The sequence below is a fragment of the Mustela putorius genome, unplaced genomic scaffold (assembly GCF_011764305.1).
Source record: "Mustela putorius furo isolate JIRA1106 unplaced genomic scaffold, ASM1176430v1.1 tig00000929_pilon_pilon_pilon, whole genome shotgun sequence".
Lineage (NCBI taxonomy): Eukaryota > Metazoa > Chordata > Mammalia > Carnivora > Mustelidae > Mustela > Mustela putorius.
Genome location: NW_025421520.1, coordinates 4,468,925 through 4,485,794, shown reverse-complemented (window position 1 = coordinate 4,485,794; position 16,870 = coordinate 4,468,925). Strand labels below are relative to the sequence as shown.

General features: G+C 50.5%; 1 protein-coding gene across 4 annotated transcripts in view; it reads left to right on the top strand.

Moving 5' to 3' along the window:
- The first annotated feature begins 13,412 nt into the window (after positions 1–13,412).
- The window catches only part of ACTR3B (actin related protein 3B), a 74,527-nt gene continuing 71,069 nt past the window's right edge, over positions 13,413–16,870 (top strand). For 2 of the 4 annotated variants that reach the window (XM_045086325.1, XM_045086323.1), the window contains exon 1: positions 13,413–13,554. In XM_045086325.1, coding sequence (XP_044942260.1) covers positions 13,511–13,554 — 44 coding nt within the window. In that variant the 5' untranslated portion in view covers positions 13,413–13,510. Of the gene's footprint in view, positions 13,555–14,364; positions 14,752–16,870 lie in introns of those variants that run through there. The other 2 variants (XM_045086327.1, XM_004765998.3) reach the window with 2 other exon arrangements.

The window sequence follows — 16,870 nt, the reverse complement described above, 5'->3', positions numbered from 1 at the left end:
ATACTTTTCTACTGTCCTTTATCCAGACCCGGTGGTTGCAGCCGTGTTTCAGAAGTCTGCACCGTTTGGACATGGAAATGGTGCACGTGTCAAGTCTTACCAGAAACAGCAGCGGGGTAATCACTCATGCTGGTATTTCTGCAGTGAAACATGCGTGTTTTCACACTAAGTAGGAAAAAGATGAGAAAACAGTCTCACCTCCATTCAGGTCGAGTTTTACAGCCAAAAAGTTTGCCAGGGGCAGAGCAGAGCCTGGAAACCCAGCTTCGTCACGCTGGTGTGGGTGACTGCAGAAATCTCCCTTCTTTGTAAGACCCAACACCAGTTTCTAGAAATTTCATTCTCTTGTAGTTTTGCCCAGTACGTTCTAGCCCGTAGACAAAATAGCAAAGCCACGTAAACGAAGTGGCTGTTTTTCCACCTAGCAACGGATCCCTCGACCCACCCAGTTTGGCTTGGGAACTTGGACCGTGTTTGCCTTTCGCCAACTGTGGGTAATCCCAGGAGAGGCTGTAAATACAGCGACGTACTGTGAAGAAGGCTACTGCTGTTGGCTCGGTCTGCAGGCCTCCGGGGATCTGCCTGCTTGCAGGCTGCTTGTGCGGAAGCACAGGGAACGTCTCATGACCAACCTGCTGAGAACTGAGAGAACCAGAAGGCATTATCTGCCCCTACAGTTCGGCCGTAGTCCTTGGTCTGCATCTCTGACTTTAGCCTTCCGTCTCGGGAGGAGGTGTGGGAGACAGAGGGGTTATTGCGACTTACTGAACACTCACAAAGTGCGGGCATGCCTATCTCCTCCTTAACTTCCCGCCTTTTTTGTACAGTCAGCATTATTTCCCTGTGCTCTGGGGGAAGGTGTTATGTTTCAGAGACAATGAGAAGCTTGCCCAGGAGGACTGGGAGTATAAGCGCCAGAGCCAGAACTTGAACCCGTGCCCCTCCTCTTAATCACCGCTCGCACCGCCCAGAATCGCTCTGTGGATTGACAATATCTTCTCCATCCCTGGGAGCACGCTGTTTGGACATTGGAACCCGGGACCCACCACTGCTTCTCGGTCTACAAAGTGAGCGTGAACCCCAGTGCGCCAGTCTCAGAGCTGCGGTGGGGATGGAACGGAATAACCCAGGCAAAGCCTTCAGTGCACTGATCTGTGTTTAAAAAAACGGTCGCTATTTTTATTATGAGACAGTTTCCAACTCACACAGGGATCAAGCTCCAAAAAAAGCTCATTTTACATTCAATTGATTGAATCTGAACATACTTGCCCACATGAAGAACATCGGGCATTTGATTCGATTCCCGGTAAATACTTCCTCGTGTTACTGACGGGGCAGGGACCCGGGTGTGCCTCGCAGGGGCGGGGGGCTCTGCGGCGTGGGAAGGGGGCAGGCTCCCACCCACCGCACCCCAGGGCCCTTCTCAGGACGCTGAGGGCAAGAGCCCCGCAAGCTGCCTTCAGCCCCCGTCCTACGACAGGTTTTCCTTCACATCATATGATTCCCTTCCCGCAGCGGTAATGAAATATTCAGGTTTTTTGGCAGTTGTCCAGACCTTAAAAAAAAATAAACAGCCGTCTCCTCCCCCACCTCTGCCCTCCGCGCCCTGCATCCAATGTTCCCATGTCCTCGGTAGCGGGCTCAGGAAAGCAACCGCTACTTTATGACGATCTGCCGATGCCCTGAGCCCCTCGCTCCTTCTCCCGTTCCTGAAAGCAGTTTCTCCAAGAGCCGCAGCAGTGTTTCAGAGAGTCAGAGAGCCACACGGTGGAGGGACTCAGACGGACCCTGGGACCTCGGATGGGTCACGCGCTTGGTCAGTGTCGCTGTCGGGGACGGGGATTGGCCATGATCTGTGGGACACAAGGAGTAGGTCCAAGCCAGTGACGGAATGTGTGGTTTATGGGTAACTGATGGCTAAGGTACTCGTGTTGTCCAAGACAAAAACTGGGATGCACAGTCTGGTACAAATACATTTACGGGGACCCAAATACGTTTATGGGGCCGAATCATTGAACCTGGGATGCGGGCCAGAGATAGGGCAGCTAAAAGAGCAAGCTGGTGGATGGCAAGGGGCGGGCGGCGGAGCAGTGGACAGGACTGACGTGTCTCTATCCCTCGGGCACAGACAGAGACAGGCATGGATGACCCCGCCATGCCCCCGCCCCTTCCAAACATAACAGAGAATCTGTTCTGACCTTTTCGCATACTGGAGCCCTGAACGGTGCCTGTCCTCTCTGTTTAGCTGCTGGCCAATCTTTCCAGCTGCCTCTGGAGCATTTTCCCTGGATACCCCAGAAGTGCCTCAAAATGCTCCTGCTGGTCCTTCTTCTGGCCCATGTCACAGCTTCGCCATGCAGACAGTCAAAAAGAGCAATTACTTTTTCTTCCTCCCACCCCCATCCCAACCGGTCCCTGAGACCTTTTGTTTCTACCATGGAAATGTCTTACTTATCCCAAGTCCCACGAAGATCCATCTCTGTGGTCTCCTACATGATTTCCTCCCTTATGCACCTCCTCCAGGCACACACTGACGTATGCACACACACATACACACACACACCCCCTACAACACGTCTGGATATTTATTGTCTAGAATAAAGTACCCATGTCCTGGATATAACAGAGAGAACACGTGCTACCTTGCACCGAGCCCAGAGCCATTTCCTGAAGTCCTCTGCCTCTGTCAATGCTGCTCTTCTTTTCCCACTTTTCATTATTTTATTTTTAAGTGTTTGCCTCTCAATGGAGCTTGTCCTAGGTCTCCTAATCAGAATTAATTGTTCTCTCCTTGGTGCTCCCTAAAATGACCCCACTCTGTCCTAGCCACAGGTGGACTTGGACGCGTCTCCTCGATACAGCCTTGGAGGTCCTCCTCTGTAGACCCCAATCCCTTAGCCGACAGCCAGCATCTAAAAGGGCCTTAAGGGGCGCCTGGGTGGCTCAGTGGGTTAAGCCGCTGCCTTTGGCTCAGGTCATGATCTCAGAGTCCTGGGATCGAGTCCCGCATCGGGCTCTCTGCTCAGTGGAGAGCCTGCTTTCCTCTCTCTCTCTGCCTGCCTCTCCATCTACTTGTGATTTCTCTCTGTCAAATAAATAAATAAAATCTTAAAAAAAAAATAAAAGGGCCTTAATAATTATGTGTATAAAATGTGCTGAAAATCTTTTATTCTGGCAGAGGGCAATTGCATCTTGGGGGCATCTTGTTTCCTATCTCTGAAGTTTGGACCAGAATATGCCACCCCCAAAGATGCCACTTTGGCATAGGATTATTTTGAACTGAAGGCAATTAAGCAGCAGATGCAGGAGGAACTCTGCCCTCTCCCTTTCTGCCTGAAAGCAGGACGTACAATTCCTTCAGCGCAGGTTCCCCCCACCCCCCACTGCCCTTCTCCTCAACCAGGGGGAAGGGAACATCCTGGTCCCAGGACACAGAAAGTCAGCAGTGAGGCAGGTCTGCCTAAACAAACCTTACTAAATAACCCTTGTTTTCCATTAATTTTTTCCATATATTTACCTTCCCATAATCGACTGCCACTAGAGGCCACACCTCGTTCATTTGTCTTGCCACTTTCTCCCATACATTGTCCTCTATTAATGCGGTATATAGAAGCCCAGGCCTCACTGCTTTTTAGAGTTCTCACTTTTTTTTGGGGGGGGTGCTCCCTGTGTGTATATGAAATAGACCTTTCTCCTGTGAATCTATCTTCTGTCCCTTTAATTTGCATGTCCCAGTCGCTTACTTAAGAGGTTGGAGGAACTGTTTTTCTCCCCTCCCCTACACTGACAACTTGGCAAACAAATGTTGACATCAAGAGCTCTCACCTCCTGCCTCAGGGTACAATCTTCCCTCCTCTCCACGTGGCCCATTTTAATGCCTGGGGGCAGGCAGCTCCTTGCCTTCTCCAAACTCCCCAGGATGCGGCCCCTCATTTTCTCACATGCCCGCTGTGTTTATCCATTTAGTCCCCAAAGCAATTCACTTTGTGTTAACTCCTACTCAGGATTCAAGAATACCAGGTTGGGAAGCTTCTGCAAGTGAGTCTTGAAGGCGGAAACTGGAGAAAGGCATTTGAAGCAGGAGCTCAGAATGCTGTGTGCAGCGGGTGGGAACACGTTCTGTTCAGTGTATGGTCCGTGGGGGTGACCTGTGTGGGGTGTGTGGTTGCCTTCAGACGGGGAGCTACGGAAGTCCATTACATGGCCGCCATTCCCATTGGCTTGTTAAGGGGACATTCACTCTGTATATTACCCAAGTTGGAGTCAGGATTGTCAGGTTTGGTTCTGATTCTCAGGCAGAAGACCCATTCTCCTTCCTTGCTTCACACAACAAAAGGGACTCAGGGGAAGAGAAGTTAATTTCTTTGTGGGGACTGTTCAGTGGACATGGGGCTTGAGTGAGGGGCGCCTGGGTGGCTCAGTCGGTGAAGTGTCCAACTCTTGGTTTTGGCTCAGACCATGATGTGGGATGGAGCCCTGGATTCAGGACAGACTTCTTGAGATTCTTCCCCCTCCCTTCCCCTCCCCGGCTTCACTCTCTCTCTCTCAACTAACTAAACAAATAAAATCTAAAAAAAAAAAAAAAAAAATTGGTGCTTAAGTGAATCCTATAGGCCTTCCCTTCTCTCCACCCCCCGCCCCAGTCTTCCCTCTCCCCTTCCCTCTCCTCCCCTCCCCTCCACAAAGAGCTGTAGATTTGCAGTGTGTGCCAGCCCCCTGCTGGGTGCTGGGGACTGATTCAGAGATGGGCAGGTAGGATCCCCGCGTCCAGCGGCCTGTCCTCGTCTCCTTTGTCAGCTAGGGATGTAAATCAGGGTGACGGTCCTGGAAGGTCACTGCTGTGAGACGGGCATGGGCGGCAGCCAGTGCAGGATGGAAATGCCAGGCCCTTAGTTAAAAAGATTATGAAGACTTTCCAGAAGGCCACTTCCGTGGAGCATTAAACCAGGCACGGGACCCTTCTCAGGCATGGGGCCCTTCTCGTGAGTGTGTTCAGAAGCCAACAAAGGCAGCCCTGCCACGTGCTGTGTTCCTGCCCAGTGATCCAGGCGCAGAAGGGAAGGGGCAGGCAAGAGAGAGGCTGTAAAACGAGAGGGGAGAAGAAGGTCGCTGAAACCATCCGAGGCTGACATTCCTCACAAAAGGCCTCTTGTCTGCTTTCTTGGAGTAAGCATCCTGACCCCACGATTATTTGCAGAATCACATCTCAAAGGGACCTTGGGTCCTCCTTCTAGGTTTTTCTTTTTCTTTTTTTTTAATCATTTTGGAGAGGGAAGGACACTGTCTTCTGATTTCTCGGCACCAAAGCTGGGCCAGGAGAACGGCTGTGAGGAGGAAGCACGTGAGGAAGGGTGTGCAGAAAGGGGAGACAGTTCTGATACTTTACTAACGATGCCATTTTCCGAAACTGGCCAGCAAGAATGCGACTGGCAGCAATTCTTTCAGTCAACTGAGTTCTGAATGGAGCTGTGTTGGGCGGTGAGGCGGCGGTCCACACAGAGCCAGCGGGGTTTACAGCTCCTAAACCACAGGTGACCAGCTCCCGTGGTCGGCAGGTCGGTGGGAACCGGGATCTCAAATACCCAGCCACCTCATAGGTGTGAAACTGTACTTACAGTGACTCCTGAGAGGTAGTGAACCCTGTGTCGTGACGGCATAAATATTCATCTTTATACACAAACTGTGGGGTAGAGAAAACATTAGCAACCTCCTCTTTGCCTAGGAGAGTGTCAGGAAGATCAGTCTGAGCTACTGCTGTCAAGAACTGTTTTCTTCTGGGAGCCAGACCTGCAGATGGGAACATAAAAGACACAACTCTTGTTACAGTCTTTGTTCTAAGTCTATTTTATCTGGGGTGCCTGGCTGGCTCAGAAGGTAGAGCATGTCCCTCTTGAGCATCGGGTCTTGAGTTCAAGGCTCATGTTGGACGTAGGGTCTACTAATAAGAAGAGTCAATTCTATTTTGTCTGATGTAAGTATGACTACTCTGGTTTTCTTTTGGCATGTTTTTGCACGATTAGTGTTTCTCCATCCCCTTGCTTTCAATCTGCAGGTGTCTTTAGGTCTAAAATGAATCTCTTACAGGCAACATATAGATGGGTCTTATTTTTTTTTTTAATCCGTTCTGTTACCCTATGTCTTTTGATTGGAGGCTTTCATCCAGTTATATACAAAGTAATTATTTTTTAAGATTTTATTTATTTATTTGAGAGAGAGAGAGAGAGAGAGAGAAAGAATGAGCAAGGGAGAGAGGCAGAAGGAAAGGGAGAATGAGACTCGCTGCTGAACAGAGAGCCCAATCCATCCCAGGACCCTGGGATCATGACCTGAGCTGAAGGCAGGCGCTTAATGACTGAGCCAGCCAGGCGCCCTAGAATTTGCTTTCTTATTCAAGGCAGATGAGGTACTCAGCTTGCAATCACTGGAAAATTTTCCAGTGGTTGTTTTTCGTTAGCTGGTTGGGTTAAAAACTAAGTAATTACCGGGGCATCTGGGTGGCTCAGTTGGTTAAGTGTCTGCCTCGATTTCAGTTCAGGTCATCATGATCTCAGGGTTGTGAGACTGAGCCCCGTGTCCCTGTCTATGCTGGGCATGGGGCCTGCTTCAGATTCTCTCTCCCACTCCCTGTGCACACATGTGCACATGCTCTCTGTCTCAAAAACCAAAAAAACCCCTAAGTACTAATGAGGTCAACCTTGAACACTTGATTCCCCTGTAGCAACAGTAATTATAACATTATAATGATGATAACTGTCGTTTCTTGAATGCCTGCTGGGTACCCGTCACCACTGTAAGTGTTTCACATAGATTATCTCTTTATTCTTTGCACCAGTCCTCATGAAGCAGGTCCTATTATTTCCTAAATTTTACCAAGATGGAAACTGAGGCACGGAGAGGTCAAAGAACTTGCCCAGCAGCACAAATTCATAAAGTCAGTGCTAAAATTCAAACTCAGACCATTTGAGTTCAAAGCTACGACTTTTACCAATATAAACTATTCAACTCTGAATCAGACAAGTTTTAGCGTCGTGAGAATTCAGGGGGCCTGGGCATCGGGAGAGCTGCTGAGAGGGTATGAGTGATTAGATGCAGCTCGTGTCCATGAGTGGAAAAATGTCTCAAATCTTAAGTAACAGTGAGGCTCAGTCTATTTTAACTCTTTCGGATACCTTGGTTATCATCCAAATAGCCAGAACAGAAGTCAGAGATTGTGGCTAAGAAATCCAAGAATATGAGAATTACTAATTAGAGGGAAAAGCAGCTGCTGGGAGCCAAGACAATGAGGACAGTGAACACTCTCTAACCTGGCATTTTTATAAACTCACCATGCAGCTCAGAAGACCCCTTCCTTACCAATAAGGACAGTAAAGCTCAGAGACTGTGAATAACTCACGCAGAAACACATTTAAGTTTCTGAGATGGCGTTTGGACACATCCACAAAGACTTCAAAATTTGGGCTCTTCCCATACTCTAATAAAGAAAATTAATTTTATACATTTTTATCATTATTAATATAACTAAAAATGTCTAGATTAAGAATACAGTATGATTTTTTACGTTAACCAATGGCTATTTGTTATCGGCTACATTTATCGGGAACACAGTGACTCTTCTACAAATTGTCCTTGCTTAGAATTCATCTCGCACCTTGGTCAGTCAAACGAACACAAGAATAGTGATCTAAGACATGGTCCAGACATACATTGTTGCAACCAGAGTTTCCGCTGGATGAAAAGACGCAGACTTAGCTGGCCTGGTTATCGCTCCCTGCTCCTCCCCCCGCCACTGTTCAGGTGCTCCCCATCATTCACGCTGCCCTCTCTAAGTTTCCCTGCACCACTTCTCCAGCCCCAAAGGACCAAGTCAACATCTGGTGAAGCTATTTGGAAGTGGCACAGTCTTGCTTTGTTCATTCTAACAACCTAAGAGTTCCTGTTGTGTTGCTTTTAAAAGAACGTTCTAGAATGGACATTGGCAAGGAAAGGAGAGCTCCTGGGCGGCCAATTCCTCCAGAACCTACTGCTTCTGAGACCGCACCCTGGCAAGAGACATTTGGACTTTGCTGTTGGCAGTACGCTCTGTCCAGAGTGCCTGGCGTCCAATTACACTACTCAGCGGTTTCATTCCTATTGGTAAAAGAATTAGATTTTTCTTGGATGCTGCTCAGTCTCTAGAACATATAGTGGTTGCCTAATGGAAGTGCATGGGCAGTTGTTACTGGAAATAGAAAACGTTCAAGGTGAAGAGCTCAAAATTTTCAAAGTGTCTTTGCAATGATCAAAGGACCAGGTTAGTCTGAAGGTCAGGCTGTCAGGATCCCTCCCAGCTCCGTACGCACATTACCTCCGTGCTTCCAGATGCTGGGGTGCAACATGTTAGCACCAGATGCTGGGGTACGACATGCTAGCATTTCTCTGTTTTCTCAAGAGGGCCTAAAGAAGGGGCCCTGAATGACAATGAAGTTTTAATATATCCTAATTTGTAAAGTTTGAGTCCCAGTTTTCTTTTTTGATTAAAAAAGGTATTTATAATACCTACCTCATGGGATGTGATGGAGAGTCAATGTGACAATGTACTGAAAATGCTTTGTAAACCAAGACATTATTGTAATTCAGTTCTCCATCAGAGTTGGATAGGACTTCATTACAAATAAAATTATAATACTATTTGGTAGAACAGTTGGCCTCATTAATATGCACATCTATAGATTTGTTTCTAGATTCTGACTGACAGACATAGAACTGGTGATTGATCTGATTAGAGGTATAAAGAAACCTCACCCTATTTTGTTTGAGAAATGAAGGAAGTGGTTTTGAATTGAAATGGAAGGATAAGTGAACCTTGAATGGAATCTTGAAGGATGAAGATGATGGGTAGGTGACGAAGAATGTTCTAGACTGACTGGATAATACAGAATGTTTGGTGTGTGGTCTGGGGGGCTGCCCTCATGTGTCAAGAACATAATGTGAGATGAGATTAGGAAAGTAACTCAGGAGAGGATCATGGAGGACCTTGAAGGCCACCATCAGGGTCTGGGTCAAATTCCATAGTAATTCATAGGGAATCATCAAAGACTATGGCGAAAGAGGCTGTTGGCATGATGTACAAAACCCCTGTATTTTGCCATGATGCCTCTTATAACAGTATAACTTCCCCAAAAGATGTCTTGGACAGGCAAAGCACGGAGACAGGGCAGCTAGTGGGAGACCACTGAATAGTTCAGCCAGAGCGATGGTGGGATAGAAAGCCAGGCTGCAGACGCAGGCGAAGTGGGCGGCCTGAATTAGCCGGACTTGGCTGCTGAGCGATTTGGGAGGAGGGCGGCAGACAAGGGCTTCCGGCCTGAGCAAGTGCCATGGGTGGAGGCAGGAACACACGGGAGCTGGAGTTGGTCTGAATATGTTCACGATCTCAGTGATTTCCTTACCCATCCTTTGGTTTGGGTCTGTTATCAACTCTCTGACACACTTAACACACTCTGGCCAATCAGCTCTGGTCTGGATCATTTTCTCCAGCGGTTGCCAAGACCTCCGGGAAGCCCATTGAGTGGCGTGACAGGCCCTTCCTCTTAAAGCAGAATGCCAGCTTCTTTCAAAGCAGTGGGTACTGAGTTTTCGGTGCTCTTCTCTGTTTGCAATCTCATGGCAACGGGGAACACACAGATCGTTCCTGCTTACAAGCTCCACGATTTAAGATTCACAGAGCTGCTGGGTGAGCAGTTTTTGAAGACAGCCTTTGGTTTTTGTGTTCTTTTTCCTTCTTGGCTCAGCACAACTAGGGAAACCCAGGAAACGAAGGTCACTTTGTCTGGGTGCTCACTGATTAAACTGCATGAGACTGGCAGTCTCTAAGCCTTGATTGTTTTGTTTTGAAGTTGTCTTCGTGTGGGTACATATGCATCATTCCCAGCATCAAAAGGTATTTCTTAAATGTTCCTTTGAAAGTGGTCCTGGGGCGCCTGGGTGGCTCTGTCAGGTTGTGATCTCAGGGTCCTGAGATCGAGCCCTGCTGTGGGCTCTGCGCTCAGGGTGGAGTCCGCTTGGGATTCTTTCTCCCTTTCCCTTTGCCCCGTCTGCTCATGCTCTCTCTCTCTCTCTCAAACCAATAAACAAAACTTACAAAGAAAAAAGTCCTCCTGAGTTATTCAGTTGTCAGGAGAGCAGTTGGGGAAGCTTACAACATGGGCCCTGGAAGAGACGTCGACCTTTTGGGAAGTGTTCCGGCTTCCACATTTCTGCTTGTTGGGAGAAGGTGGAGTAGGAATCACGCTGGGGAGAAGCACAATAAAAAGATGCCTCTTTCCGCTTAGGAAAACCAACTACAAATCGAATGAGTAGAAATCTGCAGAGTATCTTGGAATTAACATCTTTGGCAATATAATTCCTAGAGGTCGTACTTGAAGCGCTCCTTTTAGAACGAGGTTCATTTCTCTGTGGGTGTTTTGTCCTAACACTGTGAAAAGCTATGCCCACAGTCTCTGATGTATAGTTTATAATCTAAGAATGACACAGAAGCACATGTTGTAATATATAGAAAATGTGGCAAAAACAGGAATGTACAAGTTATGCCTAGTGTTTGCTCTCCTTTGCTTTTGATGACAACAAAAAAGTAAATAAAAGCAAATGTCATGCGTAATTGAGAGCTTTACAAATTTCCTGATGGCTTTTATTTATTCAATAATCATTCATTGAGGGCACGTGGGTGGCTCAGTGGGTTAAGCCTCTGCCTTCAGCTCAGGCCATGATCTCAGAGTCCTGGGATCGAGTCCTGCATCAGGCTCTCTGCTTGGCAGGGAGCCTGCTTCCTTCTCTCTTTCTGCCTGCCTCTCTGCCTGCTTGTGATCTCTCTGTCAAATAAATAAATCTTAAAAAAAAAAATCATTCATTGAAAGTGGCTGCAGGGTGTTAGGTAGTATCCAGTGAACTGAAGACAGAAGTATATAAAAGACATGCTTCTACTATCAGCGAGCTCCTGTGTATGGGAATGACAGAAGTGTCACCATCACAATGCCATCAAATAAGGCAGAGGTGGGAGGGGGCACAAGGCTCTCTGGGACCACAGAGGAGAGAGTGATGAGGGGAAGGGAAAGCTTCACAGAGGTGGTGTATTATTCGGGAGAGAGAGAGAGAAAGAGGGAGCACAAGTTGGGGGGTGGGGGCAGAGGCCAAGGGAGAAGCAGGCTCCCTGCTGAGCAGGGAGCCGGACAGTGGGGCTCGATTCCAGGACCCCGAGATCATGACCTGAGCCGAAGGCAGATGCTTAACAACAGAGCCACCCAGGAGCCCTGCCCATATGCTTCATTACTAGCTAGTCCCAGTTCCACTGAGGCATCTCTGCTGTCAAAGCAAACTGGGCCATATACGAGCCTTGAGGGCCTGCTGGGCTTTGTACATATTTCTCACCCCAGAAATACTCTCTCACCCCAAATTCTCCACCATGCAGCTACTCTCCACCCTACCCTCTGGGTGTCAGCTTAGATACCATCGCTTTGAGAACACTTCATTGACTCCCAGGTTTGGGTTGGGTGCCCTGCTAATGGCGTTCTGGGCACCCTGGACTTCTCCCAACTTAGCATTTACCACCTGGGTTGTGGTTGCCCATTTGCTGTCTCTATCCCTCATTAGACTCTAAGGTGTGGAGGCAAAAACTGTGAGTCCTCTGATTCCTGTTTCATGTCCAATATAATACAAAGCCTACCTCACAGAAGGGACTTGATAAACATGTACTAAGTGAAAGAAAATAAGAGATAAGGCTGAGCCACCGTTTGCAATCCAGCGTTTTCCTACAGCATTCTGACTAGGATCCTGAAAGAGCAGCCAGCAGGCCCTTGGCAACACCCAAAGCAGGCAGGTCACTGTTTGTCCCTGGCCTTGGGTCCTATTCTAGGATTTCTCCACCCTCCTGACCTGTCATTTCCCTCTCATCTTCTACTCCTCTCGCCAGTTCACTTTAGGGGGGAAAAAAGGAGTGAACATGGGTAACTAGAAAGACTCACTCATCCGCTACTTCTTCTAGAAAAACACATTGCTTTAAATATTAGTCAAACTACATGGAACTAAGTCTCCAGAAAGCTCCTAAAAATTAATGTGAAGAATTTATGATAGGGCAGAGAGCTGGAGGCAAGTAGGGCTTTCATGCCTTCATAATACAGTGGGTAGGCGCTTGCCTGCTTTGCCTCCCCTCCCCCCACTAACTCCTTCTAAAAGAAGTTTATTTATTTGGTTATTTCTACACCCCGATGTGGGCCTTGAACTCAGGGCCCAGAGATCATAAGGCACATGCTCTACTGACTGAGCCAGCCAGGCACCCCTGGTCCCTGGTTTCCCTAAGCACTCTGGGAGAATCATCTCATGTTTGATGCTTGACAACATCTTCCCATGATGGTCTTGCTGTGGTGTTACTCCATCTAAGGTCATGGGCTCCATCACTTCTGATGGTAATTGCTTGTTTGTTTTTTAAAGATTTTATTTCACAGACAGAGATCGCAAGTAGGCAGAGAGGCAGGCAGAGAGAAAGGAAGGGAAGCAGGCTCCCTGCTGAACAGAGAGCGGGACATGGGGCTCGATCCCAGGGCCCTGGGATCATGACCCGAGCCAAAGGTAGAGGTTTTAACCCACTGAGCCACCCAGGCGCCCCTGACGGTAATTGTTTTATCTTTAAGGTGAAGTTTACTCATTCACTCAGCAAACACTTAAGTGCTTCCCTTGCACGCACCAGATACTGTGCTGAGCACCAGGTCGCCCGCGGTGAGACAGACACCAGCTCCATCCTGGTGGAGCACGCAGTCCAGTGGGGCGGCGCCGGGGAAAGCACAGATAAACTAGCATTAAAAATGTGCAGGAGGGCACTTGTGTGGCTCAGTGGGTTAAGCTGCTGCCTTCAGCCCAGGTCATGATCTCAGGGTCTTGGGATCGAGTCCTGCATCGGGCTCTCTGCTCGGCAGGGACCCTGCTTCCCTCTCTCTCTCTCTCTGCCTGCTGCTCTGCCTTCTTGTGATCTCTCTCTCTCTGTGTCAAATAAATAAATAGAATTAAAAAAAAAAAAAAAAAAAAAAGGTGCTCCAGGCACTGTCGAGGGGAGCAATAGGTCTTGCGATGGAGAGAGGTGCAGGGAGGGGACCTAGTTAGGATGATTCGGGACAACTTCCTGAGAAGGTGACATTCCAGCCGAGATTTAAAGCAGGAGAAGGAGCCAGGCCCCGGAAACGAGGTCAGGTTCACGGTAAGTCAGTTAAAAATAGCCCCCAACCTCTCCAGCGGCGGCACTGAACGTCCACGCGAGGCGGCCTCGCCGCCAGTAGTAAAGATGGCGGGCGGGCGGCTGGGCGGGGCGGGGCGTGCCCGCCGCCTGATTGGCCGGCGGCGCAGCGTCACGTGGGCGGCCGCCGAGCATCCGGGCCCCCGGCGGCGGCGCTGCGGAGGCTCCCGGGAGCGGGCGGCGCGGCGAGCGGACGGCGGCGGCGGCGCCTCCCCGGCCGCCCGCGTGGGCCGAGCGGCACGCGCGCCGAGCATGGCGGGCTCCCTGCCTCCCTGCGTGGTGGACTGCGGCACCGGGTAAGAGCCGCCGGCGCCCGCCCCGCTCCCGCGCGGCCCGCCCCTGCCCCGGCGCCGCGCACCTGCTCCGCGGCCCGCCCCGGCTCACCTGGCGGCCGCACGACGCCCCGCCGCGGGCCCCGGCCCGGCTCGCGGCCGCCACCGGTGCGCCCCGCCCCCGCCTCCGGGCCCCGGGGCCACGCGCGGCGGCCGCTCACCGTGAAGGGCGCCGGTCGCGGCCGCTGCGCGCGCCTCGCCTCCCTCGCACCCCTGCCGACGCTCCGGGCCTCGCACCTGCGGCCGCGCCGCTACCTGGGCCCCCCGCTGCACGTCACCGGTTGTCGCGGTCCCGGGCCGCTGGCCGGGACGGGTTCCCGTCGCTCCGCCCGCGCTCACCGGCGCGCGGCCGCTCCGCGCTGGGGGCGCCGGTGGCTCGCGGGGGCCGGGCTCGCCCCGGTGCGCGCCCCTCGCCGTCTCGCTGGAGAACCGACGTGGCAGAGGCTCCATTTTGAGAAACAAAGTCCGGATTTGGGGCGGCCTGCGCGGCAGTTTGTTTTCTCCCGTCCCCTCTGCGTTTTGGTCGAGGGTTTCTTCCGAGGTGGCTGGGACGCGCGGAGGGGACCTCGCGGAGCCTCTCGCCCTGGGCGGCGCGGGCCTGGCGGGCGGGGCAGCGCGTCCCCGGCCGCGGGCCGCGAGTTCGGGCGCCGCCGGGCCGCGAGTCGAGGCGCGTCCGGACGTCCCGACCCGGGCGGTTCGCCGTGTTGGTCCGTGTCCGCGCGCGCCCTGGCCGTGATGCTCGCGGGCGGGAGCGCGCCGGGCTCGGTGGCCCTGGCGGCCGGGCGGGGGCGTCGCCTCCAGCGGGTGACAGCCCCTCTCCCGCGGATCCGCTTTCCTTTCGCTGCTCAAGCCCCTGGCCCCGCTTCCAGGCTGGCGGCAGCGGCCTCTCGGCTTGGGCCGATTCTTTCTGAAATAAGTACCCGAAGTTTCGCGGCCCCTGATGGTGGGAGCGGCTCTGCGACCCCGAACGCGAGCCCGCGTCAGACTGGCCGTGACCCGCCCCCGGTTGCTGGACGCGCACGGGTTCGTCGCAGGCCCCCGAGGTCTGGCTGTGTCAGGATGAAGGCAGCGGGTCGGTGGCGCTTTCCCACCTGTGCGCGTGAAATTTCGGCTTTTGTGTTTTTGGTCTTGTCAACCTGCGGAAATGGAGAGCATCTCTTGGTAAGGGCCTTAACGTAATGCCCCCGAGCTTGTCCTACCTCCAGTGTTGGGCAGCGGGGCCTCCCTCCTCGTTCTTGCTCTAAATGTCTAAGCCGCGGTGCTGACCGTCTGAGGTAAGCGGTGAACGCAGCTTGGACGGAACTCCAGTATGTCACCGTGCGATGACCCCAGATCAGGGCCGTTGTCTTTTGTCTGTTGCAGGTTGGGCAGTCTGGTGTAGACAGGGGCAGGGGCTCGTCCTTCTCGGTTTCCCGCGGACGCACTCTGTCCTGGAAGCGACTGTGCCTTACCGTGGACTCCCGGGGTCCGGAATACGGGCAGGAGGATCGGCCTCGGAGGGCTTAAATTCACCGGAGCGTATCAGTAGTTCTTATATTCCCCAGACAGCGGAAATTGTTCTGGACTTTTACGTCAAAATAGGACCCCAAAAAGGGTAAAATGCCCATAAAAATAAGGACAAAGGAAAAAGACCTAGGTAGTCATCCTAAACTGTAGACCAGTGGCCACTGTGGTTGGGCCTCACATTTGACCTTAGTCTGCCTGTCTGACAAAACTATTACTCATTGTCAGTTACTGCGATTCTTGTCATCAAGAAGGAAGAGAAATACCCTTCTAGGGTGAAAAAGCTTTTTTCTAGTACGAAATTCTAAAAGAAAAATTCATGTGGAGCTACACATAATGAACAGTAGTGATTTAGTAGACAGTGTACCAAATACTACTTTTTATGGTAAATAAAATTCATCCTGGTAGCCGTGCATTCTCTTCTCATAATTCCTGAGACCAGCTCAGCACCAGTGTGTATGGGGGGGATGGGTAATGCCGACCTAGGTACCTCTTTCATCCAAAGATAAAGCTTATTTTATATAAAGGGATTACAGCATTGCCTTGTTTTCGGAGAATATTCTACAAATTCTAGTCTCACTTCTCCTGCCCCTTTTTTTTTTTTTTTAAAGATTTTATATATTTATTTGACAGAGATCACAAGTAGGCAGAGAGGAGGAAGCAGGCTCCCTGCTGAGCTGAGAGCTGGATTCGAGGCTTGATCTCAGGACCCTGAGATCATGACCTGAGCTGAAGACAGGGGCCTAACCCACTGAGCCACCCAGGCGTGCCCCCTCTTTTGGTTTAAAGTTATCTTTATACCCAGCACAGGGCTTGAACCCACAATCCCGAGATCAAGAGTTGCACGCTGCACTGACTGAGCCAGCCAGGTGCCCCTTTTCTTGCATTTTAAAACTTACTTCGAAAAAATTTCAGATCAACTGAAAAACTGCAAGCAGAGTACCAAAAAACATTACCCCCCCTTATTTTTTTTTTTTTAATTTTGTGAGGGAGGGAGGGAGAGAGAGAGGAGCAGGTGTGGAGGGAGTGCAGAGTGAGAATCTTAAGCAGACTCCACACCCAACGTGGAGCCCAGCGTGGCACTGATCTCACAAGCCTGAGATCATGAAGTCAGCTGAAATCAAGAGCCGGATGCTTACCTGATGAGCACCCAGGCACCCCTCCCTCTACTGTGTATTTTTCATCCATTTTCACCAGCTATTAACATTTGCTTTATCATTCTCTGTATAACCTATACATATTATTTTTCTGCACTGTTTGAGAGTGAGTTGCAGATATTGTGCCCTTATATACCAAAATAATTCATTGCATACTAAGAGGGACTTCTGTATAATCAGAGACCAATGATCTAAAGTAAAAAGGCCTGACTTTGATGCAGTGGCATTCTCTAATATGCTGTCTGGATTCCCACGAGCGGGCCCGTGTGTGCCGTGGACTCTTCTTCCTCTCCCTCGTCCAGCACTGCACCTGTCTTTCAAGTCTCATCCAACGGGACCAGGTCCTTAGCCTTGTTCTGATTTTCAGGACATTGAGATTTTTGGGAGCCAGTTGCTATGTATATTGTCCCCCGTGTTTCCCCATGACAGATTCGGGGTATGCATTTTTGTCAGGAATATTGCAGAAGCAACACCAGTCCTTTTCAGTGCATCGCACCAGAATCTCCCCAGCCCCAGCATTCCTGAGATCTAACCGACATGTGACATTGTATGAATTTAAAGTATATGGCATTCTGATCTGATCTATTTATGTATTGCAAAATGATTACCACCATAGATTT